Source organism: Microcebus murinus, chromosome 32 (assembly GCF_040939455.1).
Source record: "Microcebus murinus isolate Inina chromosome 32, M.murinus_Inina_mat1.0, whole genome shotgun sequence".
In the NCBI taxonomy this organism is placed as follows: domain Eukaryota; kingdom Metazoa; phylum Chordata; class Mammalia; order Primates; family Cheirogaleidae; genus Microcebus; species Microcebus murinus.
In genome coordinates, this window is record NC_134135.1 from 3,550,326 (window position 1) to 3,567,983 (window position 17,658).

At 40.6% G+C, this 17,658-nt stretch overlaps 1 protein-coding gene across 5 annotated transcripts in view; it reads left to right on the top strand.

Annotated features, from left to right (window-relative positions):
- LOC142865734 (uncharacterized) overlaps window positions 1-17,658 on the top strand; it is a 31,528-nt gene that overhangs the window by 6,050 nt on the left and 7,820 nt on the right. For 4 of the 5 annotated variants that reach the window (XM_075998937.1, XM_075998934.1, XM_075998936.1 and 1 more), the window contains 3 exons: window positions 612-702; window positions 8,210-8,336; window positions 9,203-9,334. In XM_075998937.1, coding sequence (XP_075855052.1) covers window positions 631-702; window positions 8,210-8,336; window positions 9,203-9,334 — 331 coding nt within the window. In that variant the 5' untranslated portion in view covers window positions 612-630. The remainder of the gene's footprint in view (window positions 1-611; window positions 703-8,209; window positions 8,337-9,202; window positions 9,335-17,658) is intronic. The other variant, XM_075998938.1, reaches the window with a different exon arrangement.

Sequence of the window (17,658 nt, forward strand, 5' to 3'; positions counted from 1 at the left end):
CGTTCACTGTCTGGATACTGGTGGCACCAAGTCCCCAAGGGGACAAGAGCAGAGGGAGGTGTGCTGGGCTTGTCCCCGAGCTCACTCCTGGCTGCACGTTAGGGTGCTAAGGCTTTGCAGATACATCCCTGTGCCCCCTTTGCAGAGATTCGCACTCCCATAGTCACGTTGGGACGCTCCTTCAATATCTTTACAGTGCCCCGCGTGGCTCCAGTGCGTATCCAGCGTCGAGTGTCCAGGCTCAGTTTCTTTTATTTCTATGGGCAGAGACCAGCCTGCGGTCCATGCAGGGATGAGGGGGCCGTGCTCTGCATCAGGTTTGGTCAGGGCCACACCTGTGCCCTGGAGGGGAGCCCAGCCCAGCCCAGCCCAGCTCCCCCCTGCCGCAGCGTGAGTGTGGGCTTCCACAAGGGGGGCGAGTTCTGCTCAAAGGGGTCAAAAACTTACTTGTTGGGCTTCCTGTGGGAGGTTTTTATCCTTGCATCCCTCCTGGTGCAGTGGGTCGCAGAGGACCCTCTCTCTGCAGGGTGAGGTCTGTCTTTGTGTGTGCTGTAGCACAGGAAGGGGGTGTGTGGTTTCTTATGTTTAATCCTCCTGTTTTTCACATTCAGGATTGACTGCTAACGACTCATGTTGGGTGAGGAAGAAGCCTGGAAGCGGGGCAGGAGGAAAGGAAAGGAGTCAGGAATGGCTCTGACTCAGGTAAGGTGATGTTCTCAGTGGGTGGCTCTGTGTCTCCCTCCTTTCTGACATGCCGGGCACTGGAGTTGCTGATCTTCTGTGACTCTGCAGCGTCCTGCCTGTTGTGTTTGCCCACACTCACCCGTGCCCTCCCTCAGTCCCTGTCACCTCCACTCAGATTCCATCTCACTGTGACCCAGTGACAGGACCCTGTGGAGAGGCTCCATTGGACACGGTCCTGGGAATGGCTTCTCACCCAGGCAGGGGTTGGAGATGGGTGTGGCCCTGTGGCGTCAGTGCTGTTGGGCAGCAGGGCCTGTTCAGGGGCCACGGCCGGATGCACTGTCAGCTCTCTGTAGACTGGGATTAGAGAAGCTGCCCTTGAGTCATGGGTAATGCGCACAGACACCTGCTGAATGCTCTAAAAAGAGAATAATCAGGAGAAATTCTTTCTGAATCATTATATTACATTTGTAGCTAAATCAGTGAGTCACTGACTCAAACTCTTAGTGACAGAGTGGAATGGAAAGTTAGACACAGACACCAATGATGGAGGATTCTTTCATTCTATCATCTGTTTTACTATAACATAGATGTCAAATGGCAGGAGCTTCATTAAACTATTCTCAGACAATCCATACCACAGATACCGTGGTGTTCCTGCAGGGACTCTTGTGCGACAGGCGCTTTAGCTAAGAGTGGTTATAATTTTGCTCAGACCGAGGAATAGAACTTCTTTGCCATTAGAGAAGATGGAACTGTATTTTTGTTTTGCCAATTATTATTAAATATTCCATTTTTCTTGAAACATCCCACGGCATATATTTATTTTATAGTAAAACTCCAAACAAACATGCTGAGCTTAGGTGCTAAGGCATAGAGCACCGCCCGTCCTGTCTGGCCTTCCACCCTCCTCACGTGCTAGTGGGGAATCAGTGTTGTCAGTTTTGTGGAGAGAGCACAGGTCCTGTGGAAACGTCGGCTTCATTGTGAGATTAAAAAGCAAAGTTCTTCAGTGAATGCTTTGTTATGACATTTTAACTTCAAAAACATATATGTTTTTTGTTAGGAAACATTGACAGATAGCCTGCCCTGGAATTCTACATCCTTGTTGGAGCCTTCTGCTAGTGAAGACAGGTGGATATTTTAACATTTCCAGTGTTACAAAGCATGCCACCATGGCTGCCTCCAAACAAGCCAACTTCACTATAGATATCAGAGGATTCCTCCAGATTGGGCATTTGAAAGAGTGATTGCTTCTTCTAGGACGGTGCATTTCCTACCTTGCTACGTCTGGCAACATCCCATCTCCATCAGAGCTGCAAAGGTTTAGCTTCTCTCACCAACAACACAGGAGATTGCCCGTTTATGAAACAAAACTTGCTACTGTGTTCCTTTTACATTTTAAAAATCTGGGCAAAATGAGAATCCCTTTTTTCTCCTACAGTTTCTGATTCCTCACGAGTCTCAGAAGCTTTCATTACTTGGTGGATATGTATACATAAGTTGGATTTTGTATGTTGCTCCATTTTCTTTTCTTGTATATGAAGAGTCTGTGGTTTATTTCTTTATGTATATGACCTGTTGTCTTTCTGTAAGTTCTAGATTTTTTAGTGTGAAACAAAATCCTTCTCTGCTTCAAGGCCCCATCTTTTGTTGTATGTGTGTTTTATCTTGCTTTGGAAGACCTCACTTAGTGCATGGATACAAAATGGTATGATTCATTTAGATCTAGTAGTTTAATATTTTGTTTGTATGTCTTATTAATTTGGATTTTTTGGGTATACATTGTAGATACTTTATGATTTAAACTTTCATATAATATATATCATACATTTCTTCTCTGTAGTTCTTCAAAAGATTCTATTTTTTTAATTTTTGTTCAGGATTACATTGATTCTGCTTTGAGAGAACACAGGCCTACCATTTCACTCTTTTAGTTGCATGTTTTGAAGGACAGAAATTTCCCATTTGGAGATAGTCCCATTTGTCTATTTTTGCTGTTCTGCCTATGCTTTTGGTGTTATACCCAAGAAATCATTGCCAAATGTAATGTTCTGAAATTTCCTTCTGTTCCTAGTCTGTCTTTCACTGTGTCCATGTGGTGTATTACTTTGACTGAGTATCTTGTGGTCAACTACCCTTGTATTCCTTGTGTGTATCACACTTGGTTATCGTCTATAATTCTTTTAATATGCTGTGCAATTTCTTTCCTAGCATTTTTCTGAAGACTTTTTCTTTTCTTTTTTTTTTTTGAGACACTGTTTTTTCTGTCGCACAGGCTGGAGTAGAGTGGCACATTCATAGCTTACCATAACCTTGAATTCCTGGGCTGTAGTGATCCTCTTGCCTGATCCTCTTAAGTAGCTAGGACTACAGGTATGCGCCACCCACCACACCCAGCTAATTTTTAAAATTTTTTGTTGACATGGGGTCTTGTATGTTGCCCAGGCTGTCCTCAAACTCCTGAGCTCAAGAGATCCTTCCTCCTTGGCCTCCCAAAGTGCTGGGACTACAGGCTCGAACCACTACACTCAGCCTGTTGAGGACTTCTTCATCAGTATTCATCAGGAACATTGTATAGTTTTGTTTTCTTGTAATATGAGTGTCTGGATTGTATCAGAGTCATCATGGTGTCACAGAATGAAATTTTTTTGTGTTCCCTTTCTTCCGTTATTCATAAATGAGAAGGATTGGTGTTAATTTTTCATTAAAAGTTTGATAGAATTATGCAGTGATTATGAATTTTGCATGTAGTTCTAGACTTTTGGATAAGAGATTTTGATTACTCTCCTTACTACTTATATGCGTGTGTAGATTTTTTATTTCTTTTTGACTTAATAGGTTGTGTGTATTTCTACAGATTGATCAGTTTCCTCTAGCTTATGACCATACTTATCTTTTACACTCTTCTTACTGTGACATGCAGGTGATGCATGTGATGGTGTTCCTTAATTCCCTTAGGCTGTCTTCATTTTTCTTCCTTCTGTTTTTCTTTTTTTGCTCCTTTTTCTGTTTGCTGTTCATTTCTTCTACTTGGTCCCATCAGCTTTTGAGGCCCACTAGTGTGTTTTTCGATTCAGTTATTATTGTATTTTTCAGCTCAAGAATTTTCTTCTGTTTTGTATAGTTCTAGTTCTGATGATAATCTCATTTTGTTCATATTATACATTGTTTTTCCGATGTGGTGAAGTCCATGTGTGCTCTCTTAATTCGTTGAATATCCTTGTGACTCTTACTTTGATTTCTTTGCATGGTAATTCAAAAAATCTTCATTTCTTTAGTGTCAGTTTGTGGTGATTTAATTTGGTCCTATGTATGGGTTATGTTTCCTTTGTATTTTATATATGTCGTTATCTTCTGTTGGGACTTCAGCATTTCTCAAATCAGGGACTTATTTCTGGTTTTTGTTTCCCTTCATTCAGGGAGGACACTCTTCATGTAGCCTGACTAGAGGTTCTGGAGAACTGTCATTTTGAGGATGTGTCCTCTGTAGGCTTTTGGTTATAATCTAAGGATTAAAGGATTTTGCCATTGGAGCCATTTTCTACTCAGAAGCTCTCCTGTTGTCTGCCTGGTAGTCTGCAGCCTTCTTGGTGCTCTAGCAAACTGTGGTCTGGGTCTCCCCCTAGTGTCCTACCCCTGCTCCTGCAGTAATTGATTATGTCGATGGGTGTCATTTTCAGTGGCTCCCAGGCCCAGTGTGTTTTTACTTTAAGTGATTATGTTCGCCCAAGATAGAAACTTGTCTCTCCAGTAGTCCCCTGAAAATCAAAATGTTGGATGGATTTCCCCATACTTTTCCTCCCCCATAGGAAACCAGGAGCTAGGGCTTTCTTCAAAATGTTGTCATATCTAGGCACGGTAGTGCCTCAGGCAAGGTGTCTCAGGTGTTCTTGTTAGGCATCCATTAGGGTTTCCAACCTCTTAAGTGATTCCTCAACTTCTCACACAGGCAGTTGCTCTGTGTGTTGTCATCTGTGTGTGTCTCTGTGTCTGGGATTTGCTATTCCTCTCTCTTACTGATGTCACCACGTGAATACAGTTTTATAATTTCCTTACCTAAGAGTGCAGATGTCTTTTAGTTAGGTGCCGTGATGTATTTGCTAGTGGAAATGTCAGATGTACCATGTGTATGTGTCTGTTTAATGAGAGCTGCTAAGGAAAGAATATGGTTGTCAGTATATTGGTAGTAGTTTTTATACTTAAACAGCATTCTTTTTCTAGGTTGCAGTCATGTCATGTGTTAATTTGAACAATTCTAGCTCTTTACTCTCTTCCCCACTCCTTTTTATTTCCAATATTTTCCTCGTTATTAGTCCCTGCTCGGATATCCTGGGCAGTGGTGTTTGGCTGGAGTCCTGGCCAGCCCACTTTTCTCCATCATAATTAAAGGAGATGCATCCAGTGCTTACTGGTGATCATGATATTTGGTGAAGTATCTGTGCTTAACATTAGGGTTTTTTTCCCATATTTATTTTTTGGCCCGATTTTTATCTATCTAATAATTATTTCAGGTACATAGTGTTGTGATGCATTTTTTATAAATTTACGTCTGCTTTTGTTTCTCATTTTGTTAGTAGACAGGGTCTCACTTTGTCACCAGGGCTAGAGTACAGAGGCATGAGCAGAGCTCACTGTAGCCTCCCAATTCTCAGCTTAAGTAATCCTCGTGCCTTATCCTCCCAAGTAGGTGGGACTGCAGGTGCGCACAACCACAGCTGGCTAATTTTTAGTTTTCTGGTAGAGGCAGGTTCTCACTATGTAGCCCAGTCTGGGCTCGACCTCTTGGCCTTAAGCCGTCCTCCCACCTTGGCCTCCCAAAGTGCTGGGATTACAGGTGTGAGCCAGTGCACTGGCCTAACCTAAATTTGTTAAAATAATGTATGATACTGAAAATTTCCATTTTTCATGTTATGAATTTATTACAGGTATAATCTATATTCATAAACTCCATTGTGCTGTTTGTTTATGCCTACACATCTAAATTTAACTGCATAAAATTGTATGTATGTTTTTGAATATATGTATTTAATAGGCATTAGAATTCATGTTCCTACTTTTTTTATGCTGTACCATTTTTTATTTTATTTTTTAAATTATTATTTCAGAATATTATAGGGGTATAGGTCTTTTGGTTACAACAGCTTGAGTCAACGTTATAAGTGTGTCCATCACTCAGAGAGTGTATATTGTAGCCATTAGGTGTACTTTCACCCATCCCCTATCCTCCCTTTCACCTGCTTGGTTTCCTTTGAGTTTTACTTCCATATGTACACTTGAGGGCTGATCGGTTAGTTCCAATGTAACAGTGAGTACCTGTGGTGTTTGTTTTTTCATTCTTGTGCTGTTTCTCTTAGGGGAATGGTCTCCGATTCACCCAGGTTGTTACAAAGGGTATTAACTCCTCTTTTTTTCATGGCTCAGTAGTACTCCATGATATACATATACCACATTTTATTAATCTACTCATGAATTAACGTGCACTTGGGTTGATTCCACATCTTTGTGAATGTGAATTGTGCTACAATACACAGCTGAGTGCAAGTGTCTTTTTATCAAAGGACATTTTTTCCTTTGGGTAAATACCCAGTAGTGGAACTGGTGGATCAAATGGTAAGTCTATTTTTAGTTTGTTGACGTATCTTTATACTAATTTCCATAGAGGCTGGACTAGTTTGCAGTCCCACCAAGACTGTAAGTGTTCCTTGCTCCTTGCATCTACACCAGATTGTATTGTTTTGGGACTTTTTTTTTTTTGAGACAGAGTCTCGCTTTCTTGCCTAGGCGAGAGTGAGTGCCGTGGCGTCAGCCTAGCTCACAGCAACCTCAAACTCCTGGGCTCAAGTGATCCTCCTGCCTCAGCCTCCTGAGTAGCTGGGACTACAGGCACAAGCCACCTTGCCCGGCTGATTTTTATATATATATATATTAGTTGGCCAATTAATTTCTTTCTATTTTTATGGTAGAGACGGGGTCTTGCTCAGGTTGGTTTTGAACTCCTGACCTTGAGCAATCCGCCCGCCTCGGCCTCCCAAAGTGCTAGGATTACAGGCGTGAGCCACCGCGCCCGGCCTTGTTTTGGGACTTTTTGATAAAAGCCATTCTCACTGGAGTTAGGTGATATCTCATTGTGGTTTTGATGTGCATTTCCCTGGTAATTAGAGATGCTGCACATGTTTTCCTCTGTGTATTGGCCATTAGTCTAGTGTCTATTAAAAAGCTGTGTACATGTGTTTTGCCCTCATTGTAATGGAATTATTTGATTTTTTTCTTGCTGGTTTGCTTCCAGTTTTTTGTAATTTCTAATGATTAGCCGTTTGTTAGAGGGTTAGCATGCAGATATTTTCTCCCATTCTTTAGGGTGTCTGTTTGCTCTATTGATTGTTTCCTTCGCTGTGCAGAAGGTTTTTAATTTAATCAAGTCCTATTTATTAATTTTTTTCTTGTTGTGATTGCAGTTGGGGTCGTCTTCTAAATTCTTTGCCTAAGCCAATATCCAGAAGAGTTTTTCCAACATTTTCTTCTAGCATTCTTATAGTTTTATGTCTTAGTTTTAAGTCTGATATCCATCAGAAATCGATTGATATGAGTGGTAAGAAGTAAGGATCCTGTTTCAATCTTCTACATGTGGCTGTCCAATTTTCCCAGCACTAGTTATTGAATAGGAATTCTTTTCCCCAATATATTATTGTCTGCTTTGTCAAAGATCAGATAGCTATATGTGGAGGGTTTTATATGTGGGTTCTCTGTTCTATTACATTGGTCTGTGTGGAGGGTTTTATATCTGGGTTCTCTGTTCTATTCCATTGGTCTGTGTCCCTATTTTGTAGCAATAGCATGCTGTTTTGGTTACTATAGCCTTGTAGTATTGCTTTAAGTCTGGTAAAGTGATGCCTCCTGATTAGTTCCTTTTGCTTAATGTTGGTTTGGCTACTGAAGCTCTTTTCCAGTTCCATAGGAAGCATAGAAGCATGTTTTCTAGATCTGCGAAAAATGACCTTGGTATATTGATGGAGATTGCATTGAATGTATACATCACTTTGGGTAGTATGGGCATTTTAACAGTGTTGATTCTGCCAATCCATGAGCATGGCATGTTTTTCCATTTGTTTCCATCCTCTGCAGTTTCCTTTCTCAGTGATTCATAGTTTTCCTGGTAGAGATGTTTCACCTCCTTTGTTTAACATGTTCCTCAGTATTTCATTTTCTTTGTTGCTATTGTGAAAGGTATTGAGTATTTTATTTGATTTTCAGCTTGATTGTTGTTGCTGATACTACCGACTTGTGTACATTGATTTTGTAACCTGAGACTTTGGTGAATTTATTTATCAATTCCTAGAGTTTGTTGGCAGACTCTGGCAGGAGGGAGCGGATTTCCACATATATCAATATTTCACAGTATCACAACATGGATCTGTCATCCCATTCACTTCAATCAAATCTATTCTTAGAGTTCTTGCCTCATATTATATGAACATTAGAACTTTCCTAATAACCCCTTGGTGAAATGTGTTTTTCATTTTAGGGACGTTTGACATTCAGGGATGTGGCCATAGAATTCTCTCAGGAAGAGTGGAAGTGCCTGGACCCTGCTCAGAGGGCTTTATACAGGGCCGTGATGTTGGAGAACTACAGGAACCTGGTCTCCCTGGGTGAGGATAACTTTCTTTTAGAAGTCAGGATGTCCTCTTGTGTATCTTTGCATTTTCTCTTGTGAGTCTCTTGTTAGCCCCTGCATTGCTTGACTGAGATCGAAGCCCTGTTGATTCAGAAATGAAAAGCTTTATAATGTGGTGTCTGGATTTTAACTGCCCCCTTTCTTCAGATGTTCTCCCCTTTGATGATATATCATTAGATTGTTCCAGAGCTTATGTGTACGTAAAACCTGTGGCAGATGTTTAAACTATCCAATTTCGGCCGGGTGCGGTGGCTCACGCCTGTAATCCTAGCACTCTGGGAGGCCGAGGCTAGCGGATTGCTCGAGGTCAGGAGTTCAAAACCAGCCTGAGCAAGAGTGAGACCCCATCTCTACTATAAATAGAAAGAATTTAATTGGCCAACTAATATATATAGAAAAGAATTAGCCAGGCATGGTGGTGCATGCCTGTAGTCCCAGCTACTCGGGAGGCTGAGGCAGGAGGATCGCTTGAGCCTAGAAGTTTGAGGTTGCTGTGAGCTAGGCTGACGTCATGACACTCACTCTAGCCTGTGCAACAAAGCGAGACTCTCTCTCAGAAACAAATAAAATAAAATAAAAAAATATACTATCCAATTTCCCATTTTTCACTCCTGTGCTTTGATCCATTGGTTCTTCAAAGACAGCTAAATGTCTACATGTTAGAATATTCCCTGTTATGTTCCCTACATGTTATAATACTCCCTTCAAAGGGAGGCATTCAGAGGGTGGATTTCTGATATATATTTATGTATCCATCTGCAATATCCTTTCTCCTTACCTAAACATAGGGCTGGGATTCTGGAAAAGCCATGGTACCTTATATTCCTTTCTGTCTATAAGCAGGAATTTCTCATTTTGACCTGAGTATTATCTCCATGTTGGAGCAAGGAAAAGAGCCCTGGACTGTGGAGAGCCAAGTGCAAATAGCTAGAAAATCGGATGGATGGAAATGGATGAAAGGTGTGACCACAGGTAAGTGCTCGGATGGATAGAGAGAAAGCTGCTCATTAAATATTGTTTGGGAAACTCTATGCAAATATCAGGGTTCTATGGGAAAACAGAAGTTTATGTCCTGTGAGCTCTGAAAGGAAATTTTTCTTTTCCTTCACTTCTCACTCTGTTCCTCAGATATGTAACACTTTATCCTTGTACTCTCCAGTGGTGCTTCAGCTCAAACAGAAACATGGAAAGTCCTTCTCATGGAGGACAATGCTGTGTTATCTGACCTTATGAACTCTTTTCTTTCAGAAGCATTGGTTTTCCCCTTGGTCTTTTTTTTGTATTTAATTCCATCTAATGCTATCTCCTCAGTCCATACTGATCAGAGCTGTGGCCTTCATAGTCCTGATGACTGGACCTCTTCATGTTCCATCCCATTTCATGTGTTCGGAAGACCCAGTCAGGAGATGGGAAACATTGTCTGGTCTTCCTTTGCATCTGGGTCTCCAGACACTTCCTGGAGTTTTCTCAAGCCCTTTCTGCCTGGCGAGGTACCTCAGCCATTTTTGCCACACTTTACGGCTGTGTATGACAAGGCAGTGAGTTGGGTTCTCTGAGATTGTCACTCAGCAGAATAAAAAGTCAATAGAAGGCTGGGCGCGGTGGCTCACGCCTGTAATCCTAGCACTCTGGGAGGCCGAGGCGGGCGGATTGCTCAAGGTCGGGAGTTAGAAACCAGCCTGAGCGAGACCCCGTCGCTACTATAAATAGAAAGAAATTAATTGGCCAACTAATATATATATATATATACAAAAAATTAGCCGGGCATGGTGGCACATGCCTGTAGTCCCAGCTACTCGGGAGGCTGAGGCAGGAGGATCGCTTGAGCCCAGGAGTTTGAGGTTGCTGTGAGCTAGGCTGAGGCCACGGCACTCACTCTAGCCTGGGCAACAAAAGTGAGACTCTGTCTCAAAAAAAAAAAAAAAAGTCAATAGAAATCTCTTCTCTTTGATCTCCAGTCCTACATGGATGTAGATCCTGTCTTTCAGACACTTCGTGTGGGTTCTCTTGGCAGAACATTGAGTCCATTCTCAAGATGCCACAAAATCTGTTGCGCATGCATTGTATTTTTCTCTTTCCCATTGCTGTGACTACTCAGTGAACATAGGGAGCCTTGGCTCTGCCTGCTTTTGTACTCTCTTCGTCTGTATGATGTTCTTTCTTAACTTGGCTTTTAACATACACGCTCCTGTAGAAGTCAGGATCTGTCCTCGTGTATCTTTGCAGTTTCTCTTGTGAGTCTCTTGTTAACCCCTGCATTTCTTGACTGAGATGATAGCCTGTCAGGGCTGACTTGTTGTGATTATCTACCGTTAGGTTATGTATAACTTCTTGTGGAGTGTCCCATGAAGTGGGTTTAGTGTATAACATAAAATTGATGAAGGAGAACACTTTCACTAATGTGATTGAATATCATCCTGCTACATGCGAAGGTGCTGTTTCAAGCCACTGAGTAGAGCTGGCCCATGATCCTAAGATACAAATATCAAGAGAGCCTGACTGATAAGTATTTCCTATTGTTTTTCTAGCTTTTGAGGAGCATCACAAAGGTGTCACTGTGACAATGCTGATCACATATACTAATGATCATCTCCCTTGAGCCAGCAGTCAGTGATGTCATAATTTCTTCCAGGGAGAAGATTGTTTAAGGATACTGTTATTTATGTCACATTTTCATCCCCTGTATGTGTCACTATTCATTTTCAACAACAGAATCATTGTCATTTTGTCATTGGTTTATACCTATAACAGGGATGGTTTTTTTTTTTTGTTTTTTTTTTTTTGAGGCAGAGTCTCACTTTGTTGCCCAGGCTAGAGTGAGTACCGTGGCGTCAGCCTGGCTCACAGCAACCTCAAACTCCTGGGCTCAGCGATCCTATTGCCTCAGCCTCCCGAGTAGCTGGGACTACAGGCATGCGCCACTATGCCCGGCTAATTTTTTGTATATATATATTTTTAGTTGGTCAATTAATTTCTTTCTATTTTTGGTAGAGACGGGGTCTCGCTCAGGCTGGTTTCGAACTCCTGACCTTGAGCAATCCGCCCGCCTCGGCCTCCCAAAGTGCTAGGATTACAGGCGTGAGCCACCGCGCCCGGCCAAGGGATGGTTTTGATACACCTTTTTTATTATTACTATTATTATTATTATTTTTATTTCGGCATATTATGGGGGTACAGATTTTAAGGTTTCAATAAATGCCCATTTCCCCCCCGCCCCCCACAAGTCTGAGTCTCCATCATGACCATCCCCCAGATGGTGCACATCTCACTCATTATGTATGTATATACCTGCCCCCTCCCCCCTCCCACCTGTCCAATATCCTATTACTGTAGTACCTATGTGACCACTTAGGTGCTGTTCAGTTAATACTAATTTGCTGGTGAGTATATGTGGTGCTTGTTTTTCCATTCTTGGGAAACTTCACTTAATAGTATGGGTTCCAACTCTAACAAGGAAAATATAAGATGTGCTATGTCACCATTGTTTCTTAGAGCTCAATAGTACTCCATGGTATACATATACCACATTTTATTAATCCATTCTTGGATTGATGGACACTTGGGCTATTTCCACAGCCTTGCAATTATGAATTGTGCTGCTATAAACATTTGAGTGCAGGTGTCTTTTTTGTAGAGTGTCATTGGATCTTTTGGGTAGATGCCTAACAATGGGATTGCTGGATCAAATGGTAGAATCACTTGTATCGCTTTTGGATATCTCCATATTGCTTTCCACAGAGGTTGGACTAGTTTGCAGTCCCACCAGCAGTGTAGGAGTGTTCCTCTCTCTCCGCAACCACGCCAGCATTTATTGTTTGGAGATTTTTTGATAAAGGCCATTCTCACTGGGGTTAAGTGGTATCTCATTGTGGTTTTGATTTGCATTTCCCTGATGATTAGAGATGTTGAGCATTTTTTCATATGTTTGTTGGCCATTCTTCTGTCTTCTTTAGAAAAGTTTCTGTTCAAGTCCTTTGCCCACTTTTTAATGGGGTTATTTGATTTTTTCTTCCTGATTTTCGTGAGTTCTAAGTATATTCTAGTTATCAGTTCCTTATTGGATGCATAGGATGCAAAAATATTCTCCCATTCTGTAGGTTGTCTGTTTACTTTCATGACTATTTCTTTGGCTGTGCAGAAGCTTTGTAGTTTGATCATGTCCCATTTATTTATTTTTGTTGCTGCTGTGATTGCCTTTGGGGACTTCTTCATAAACTCTTTGCCTAGGCCGATGTCTAGGACAGTGTTTCCAACTTTTTCCTCTAGAGTTCTAATAGTTTCATACCTCAGGTTTAAGTCTGTTATCCAGCGTGAATTGATTTTTGTGAGAGGTGAAAGGTGTGGGTCCTGTTTTAGCCTTCTACAGATGGCTATCCAGTTTTCCCAGCACCATTTATTGAAAAGGGATTCTTTTCCCCAGCGTATATTTTTGTCTGCTTTGTCAAAGGTTAGATGGCTATATGATGATGGTTTTATATCAGGATTCTCACATCTGTTCCACTGGTCAATAGTCCTATTTTTGTGCCAATACCATGTTGATTTAATTACTACAGCTTTGTAGTATAGTTTGATATCTGGCATATTAATGCCTCTCATTTTGTTTTTGTTGCCTAGAATTGCTCTTGATATTCGGGGTCTTCTTTGGTTCCATACGAAGTGTAAAATTATTTTTTCTATATCTGTGAAGAATGCTGATGGGATTTTAATAGGTGTAGCATTGAATCTCTAGATCAGTTTGGGTAGTATAGACATTTTGATGATATTGAGTCTGCCGATCCACGAGCATGGTATGGATTTCCATCTGTTCACATCCTCTGCTATTTCCTTCCTCAGTGTTTCATAGTTCTCCCTGTAGAGGTCTTTTTCGTCCTTGGTTAAGTATATTCCTAGGTACTTTAATTTCTTTGTTGCTATTGTGAAGGGAATTGAGTCTTTGATTTGGTTCTCAATTAGATTGTTGTTGGCGTATATGAATGCCTCTGATTTCTGTGTATTCATTTTGTATCCTGAGACTTTACTAAATTCATTGATCAGTTCCAGGAGTTTCTTGTTTGAATCTTTGGGGTTTTCTAGATACAATATCATATCATCAGCAAACAGTGAAAGTTTGATCTCTTCTGCTCCTATTTGGATACCTTTGATTCCATTTTCCTGTCTGATTGCTGTAGCCAAGACTTCCAGCACTGTGTTGAACAGAAGTGGAGATAGTGGGCAGCCATGTCTGGTTCCCGTTTTAAGTGGGAATGATTTCAATTTTTCCTCATTCAGTATGATGTTGGCTATGGGTCTGTCATATATGGCTTGTATCATTTTTAGGTATGTCCCTTCTATGCCTATTTTCTTAAGTGTCATGGAAGGGTGTTGAATTTTGTCAAAAGCTTTTTCTGCATCAATTGAAAGAATCATGTGGGCTTTGTCTTTGCTTCTGTTTATGTGGTGAATTGCATTTATAGATTTACGTATGTTGAACCATCCCTGCATCCCTGGGATGAAGCCCACTTGGTCGTGATGGATTATTTTTTTGATAAGTGTCTGGATTCGGTTAGCTAAGGTTTTGTTGAAAATTTTTGCATCTATATTCATTAGGGATATTGGTCTGTAGTTTTCTTTTTTTGTTGCATCCTTTCCTGGTTTTGGTATCAGAGTAATATTCGCTTCATAAAAGGTGTCGGGGAGATTTCCGTTCTTCTCGATGTTGTGGAATAGTTTCTGCGAGATAGGTACTAGTTCTTCTTTGTAAGTGTGGTAAAATTCGGGTGTGAGGCCATCTGGACCGGGACTTTTCTTTTTAGGGAGATTTTTAATTGCTGTTTTTATTTCAGCTGTTGAGATTGGTCTGTTCAGGGAATCTATTTCTTCCTGGTTGAGCCTAGGGAGGCTGTGTGTTTCTAGAAATTTGTCCATTTCCTCCACATTTTCCAGTTTGTGTGCATAAAGATTTTTGTAGTATTCATAAATCGTATCTTGTATCTCTTTGGGATCAGTTGTGATATCTCCTTTTTGATTCCTGATGGAGCTTATTAGAGATTTCTCTTTTCTGCTTTTCATTAGCTTAGCCCTAATGGTGTGTCAATTTTGTTTATTTTTTCAAAGAACCAACTTTTTGTTTTATTAATCTCCTGAATAGCTTCCCTGTTTTCAATTTCGTTTAGTTCTGATTTGATCTTGTTGATTTCACTTCTTCTGCTGGGTTTGGGGTTGGTGTGTTCTTTTTCCAGCTCTTTGAGTCGTTTCATTAGATTGTCTATTTGTGATCTTTTTGTCTTTTGGTTATAGGCATTTATGGAGATAAACTTTCCTCTCAGAACTGCTTTAGCTGTGTCACAGAGGAGTTGATAACGTGTCTCTCCATTGTCATTTTCTTCATAGAATTTTTTTATTTCCGTCTTGATTTCTTCATTTATGAAGTAATCATTTAATAGGAGGTTGTTTAATTTCCACGATTTTGTGTAGAAATGTGAGTTTCTGTTAGGGTTGATTTCTACTTTTATTCCACTGTGATCTGAGAAGGTACATGGTACGATTTCTATTTTTTTAAATTTCTTGAGATTTACATTGTGTCCTAGTATATGGTCAATCTTAGAGAATGTCCCATGAGCTGATGAGAAGAACGTATATTCAGTGGATTTTGGGTAGAGTGTTCTGTAAATGTCAGTCAGACCCAGTTGTTCTAGAGTTTTGTTTAAGTCCATTATTTCTTTATTAATTTTCTGTTTGGAGGATCTGTCTCGTACCGTCAGTGGGGTGTTGAAATCTCCAGTGATTATGGAGTTGCTATTAATCCATTTGCTTAGGTCCAGTAAGGTTTCCTTTATGAATCTGGGTGCACCTTAGTTGGTGCATATGTATTTAAAATTGTTATCTTTTCTTGTTGAACTGTGCCCTTCACCATTATATAATGACCCTCTTTGTCTTTGACTACTTTTGTTAGTTTAAAATCTAAATCGTCTGAAATTAGAACTGCCACACCAGCCTTCTTTTGGCTTCTATTTGCTTGGAATATTGATCTTCACCCTTTTATTTTTAGTCTGTATGCATCCTTACAGGTTAGATGTGTTTCCTGAAGACAGCATAGACTTGGCCTGTATTTTCTTATCCATTCAGCCAGCCTATGTCTCTTGAGTGGAGAGTTTAAGCCATTCACATGTATTGAGAGAACTGATAGGTAAGGTAGATTACTGTTCATTCTGTTGGGTTGGATGTTGTTGCTATGATTTCTGTCTTGAGCCATTGTAATATCTGGCCTTTAATATCTTTGGGTTTTGGTTGTTTTTATATTCGTGGGTTATTATTATGATGTTCCGTGCGTAACGCTGTTTTAAGTACTTCTTGTAGGGCTGGTCTTGTCTTGGTGAATTCTCTGAGCCTTTGCTTGTCTGAGAATGTTTTATTTCTCCTTAATATACGAAGCTTAGTTTTGCAGGGAATAATATTCTAGGCTGGGCATTGTTTTGTATCAGAAGAGTGAGAATGGGGCCCCAGTCTCTCCTTGCTTATAAAGTCTCATTAGAGAAGTCTGATGTTATTCGAATTGGCTTTCCCTTGTATGTTATTTGCTTCTTTTGTCTTACAGCTCTTAGAAGGGCCTCTTTAGTTGATACTTTGGTCAGTCTGATGACTGCATGTCGTGATGTCTTCCTGTTTGCATTGACTGTGCCAGGGGTCCTCTGAGCTTCTTGGACTTGTATATCAAGATTTTGAGCAAGGCCTGGGACATTTTCCTCTATTATATCTTCAAACAGCTTGTCCAACCCTTGACTGTTGTCTTCATCCCCTTCTGGTAACCCTATGACCCTCACATTAGGTTTCTTCACATAATCCCACAGCTCTTGTAGGCTTTGCTCTTTTCTCTTGTTTCTCTGCTCTATTTCTGTGACTGATTTATTTAATTGGAGTGTGTTATCTTCAAGCTCTGAGATTCTTTCTTCTGTTTGATCTACCCTGTTCTTGAGACTTTCCACTGTATTTTGTAGTTCCTTGAATTGATTCTTCATTTCCAGGAGTTCGGTTAAACTTTTCTTCATTGTGTCTATTTCTTTTTCCATATCCTGGAGGCTTTTTGTGGTTTCTCTGTGTTGGTTATTGAGTTGTTGTTGCAGCTCGGTGAGTGTTCTTATGATCCACATACGAAATTCCTCTTCTGTCATATTGGTTGCCTGGTTTTGGTTGGTGTCCATTTCTAGGGGGCTGGTGCTCCTCTTTGGGGGTGTGTTTTCCGTTTGGTTCTTCATATTTCCTGAGTTCTTTCGTTGATTTCTTCCCATGTCGATCGTTGTTGTTTCTTTCCTTTAGGTTTGTGTTTGGGTATTCACACACCTAGTTTAGTTTACAGGCTCACCGCTGGCTGGCGGCAGCTGTCTCTGGGCTGGTGTCCGCCGGTCTCTCCACCCGCTGGGGAGCCCACCAGCAGTCCCAAATGCAGGGGAGGGGAATTAGCAAATCCACCTACCCTTGCCGCTGGTCTCCGGGCTGCTCCTGTGGTCTCAGCCTCCAGTTCTCCTCTGCAGCCTCCTCCCGTGGAGTCTCCTGGGGTCTCAGGTGATACACCTTTTTCAGGGAGCTTATGAAGTTACTTGCTGTCTCCTTATTTTAATCCTACCATAATTTATTTAAGCCAGTGCAGCTTTCATCTTGTACAGTTTTATATATTATAAATGAACTTTTCAGAAATTTATTGAATCAGCAATTCATGTATCGAAGGCAATTTTGATCATAAAGAACAAACTTAGAGTTATCATACTACCTAATTTCAAACTATATTAGAAATGTGTAGTCATTAAAACAGGATTATAGTAGCCTAAAAATAGACACATTGATTATTGAAGTAGAATAGAGAAATGAACCAATACATATATGGTCAATTATTTTTGACAAAAGAGCCAAGAACACACAAGGGAAAAAGGACAGTCTCTCAGTACATAATACTACAAAAATGATTCCACATGCAGAAGAATGAAACAGATCCCTTATCTCACATCATGTACAAAGGCTGTTCAGAAAGTACCCAGCCATGTCATATGAAACATAGTATTAACAATAGCTGGATACTTTCCCACAGCCCTTGTGTAAAAATCAACTACTAGAAGAAATCGCAGGGCAAAACCTATCTGATAGTGGACTGAGCAATCTTTTTTTTTTTAGATTTGACCCCAAAAGCTCAGGAATCAGAAACAAATATACACGAATAGGATTGCACCAAACAAAACTGTTTCTTCATAGCAAAGGAAACAATTAAGAGAAACTTTGCATCATGAGAAAGTATTTCCAGGCCGTACATCTGGTAGGAAATTAATATC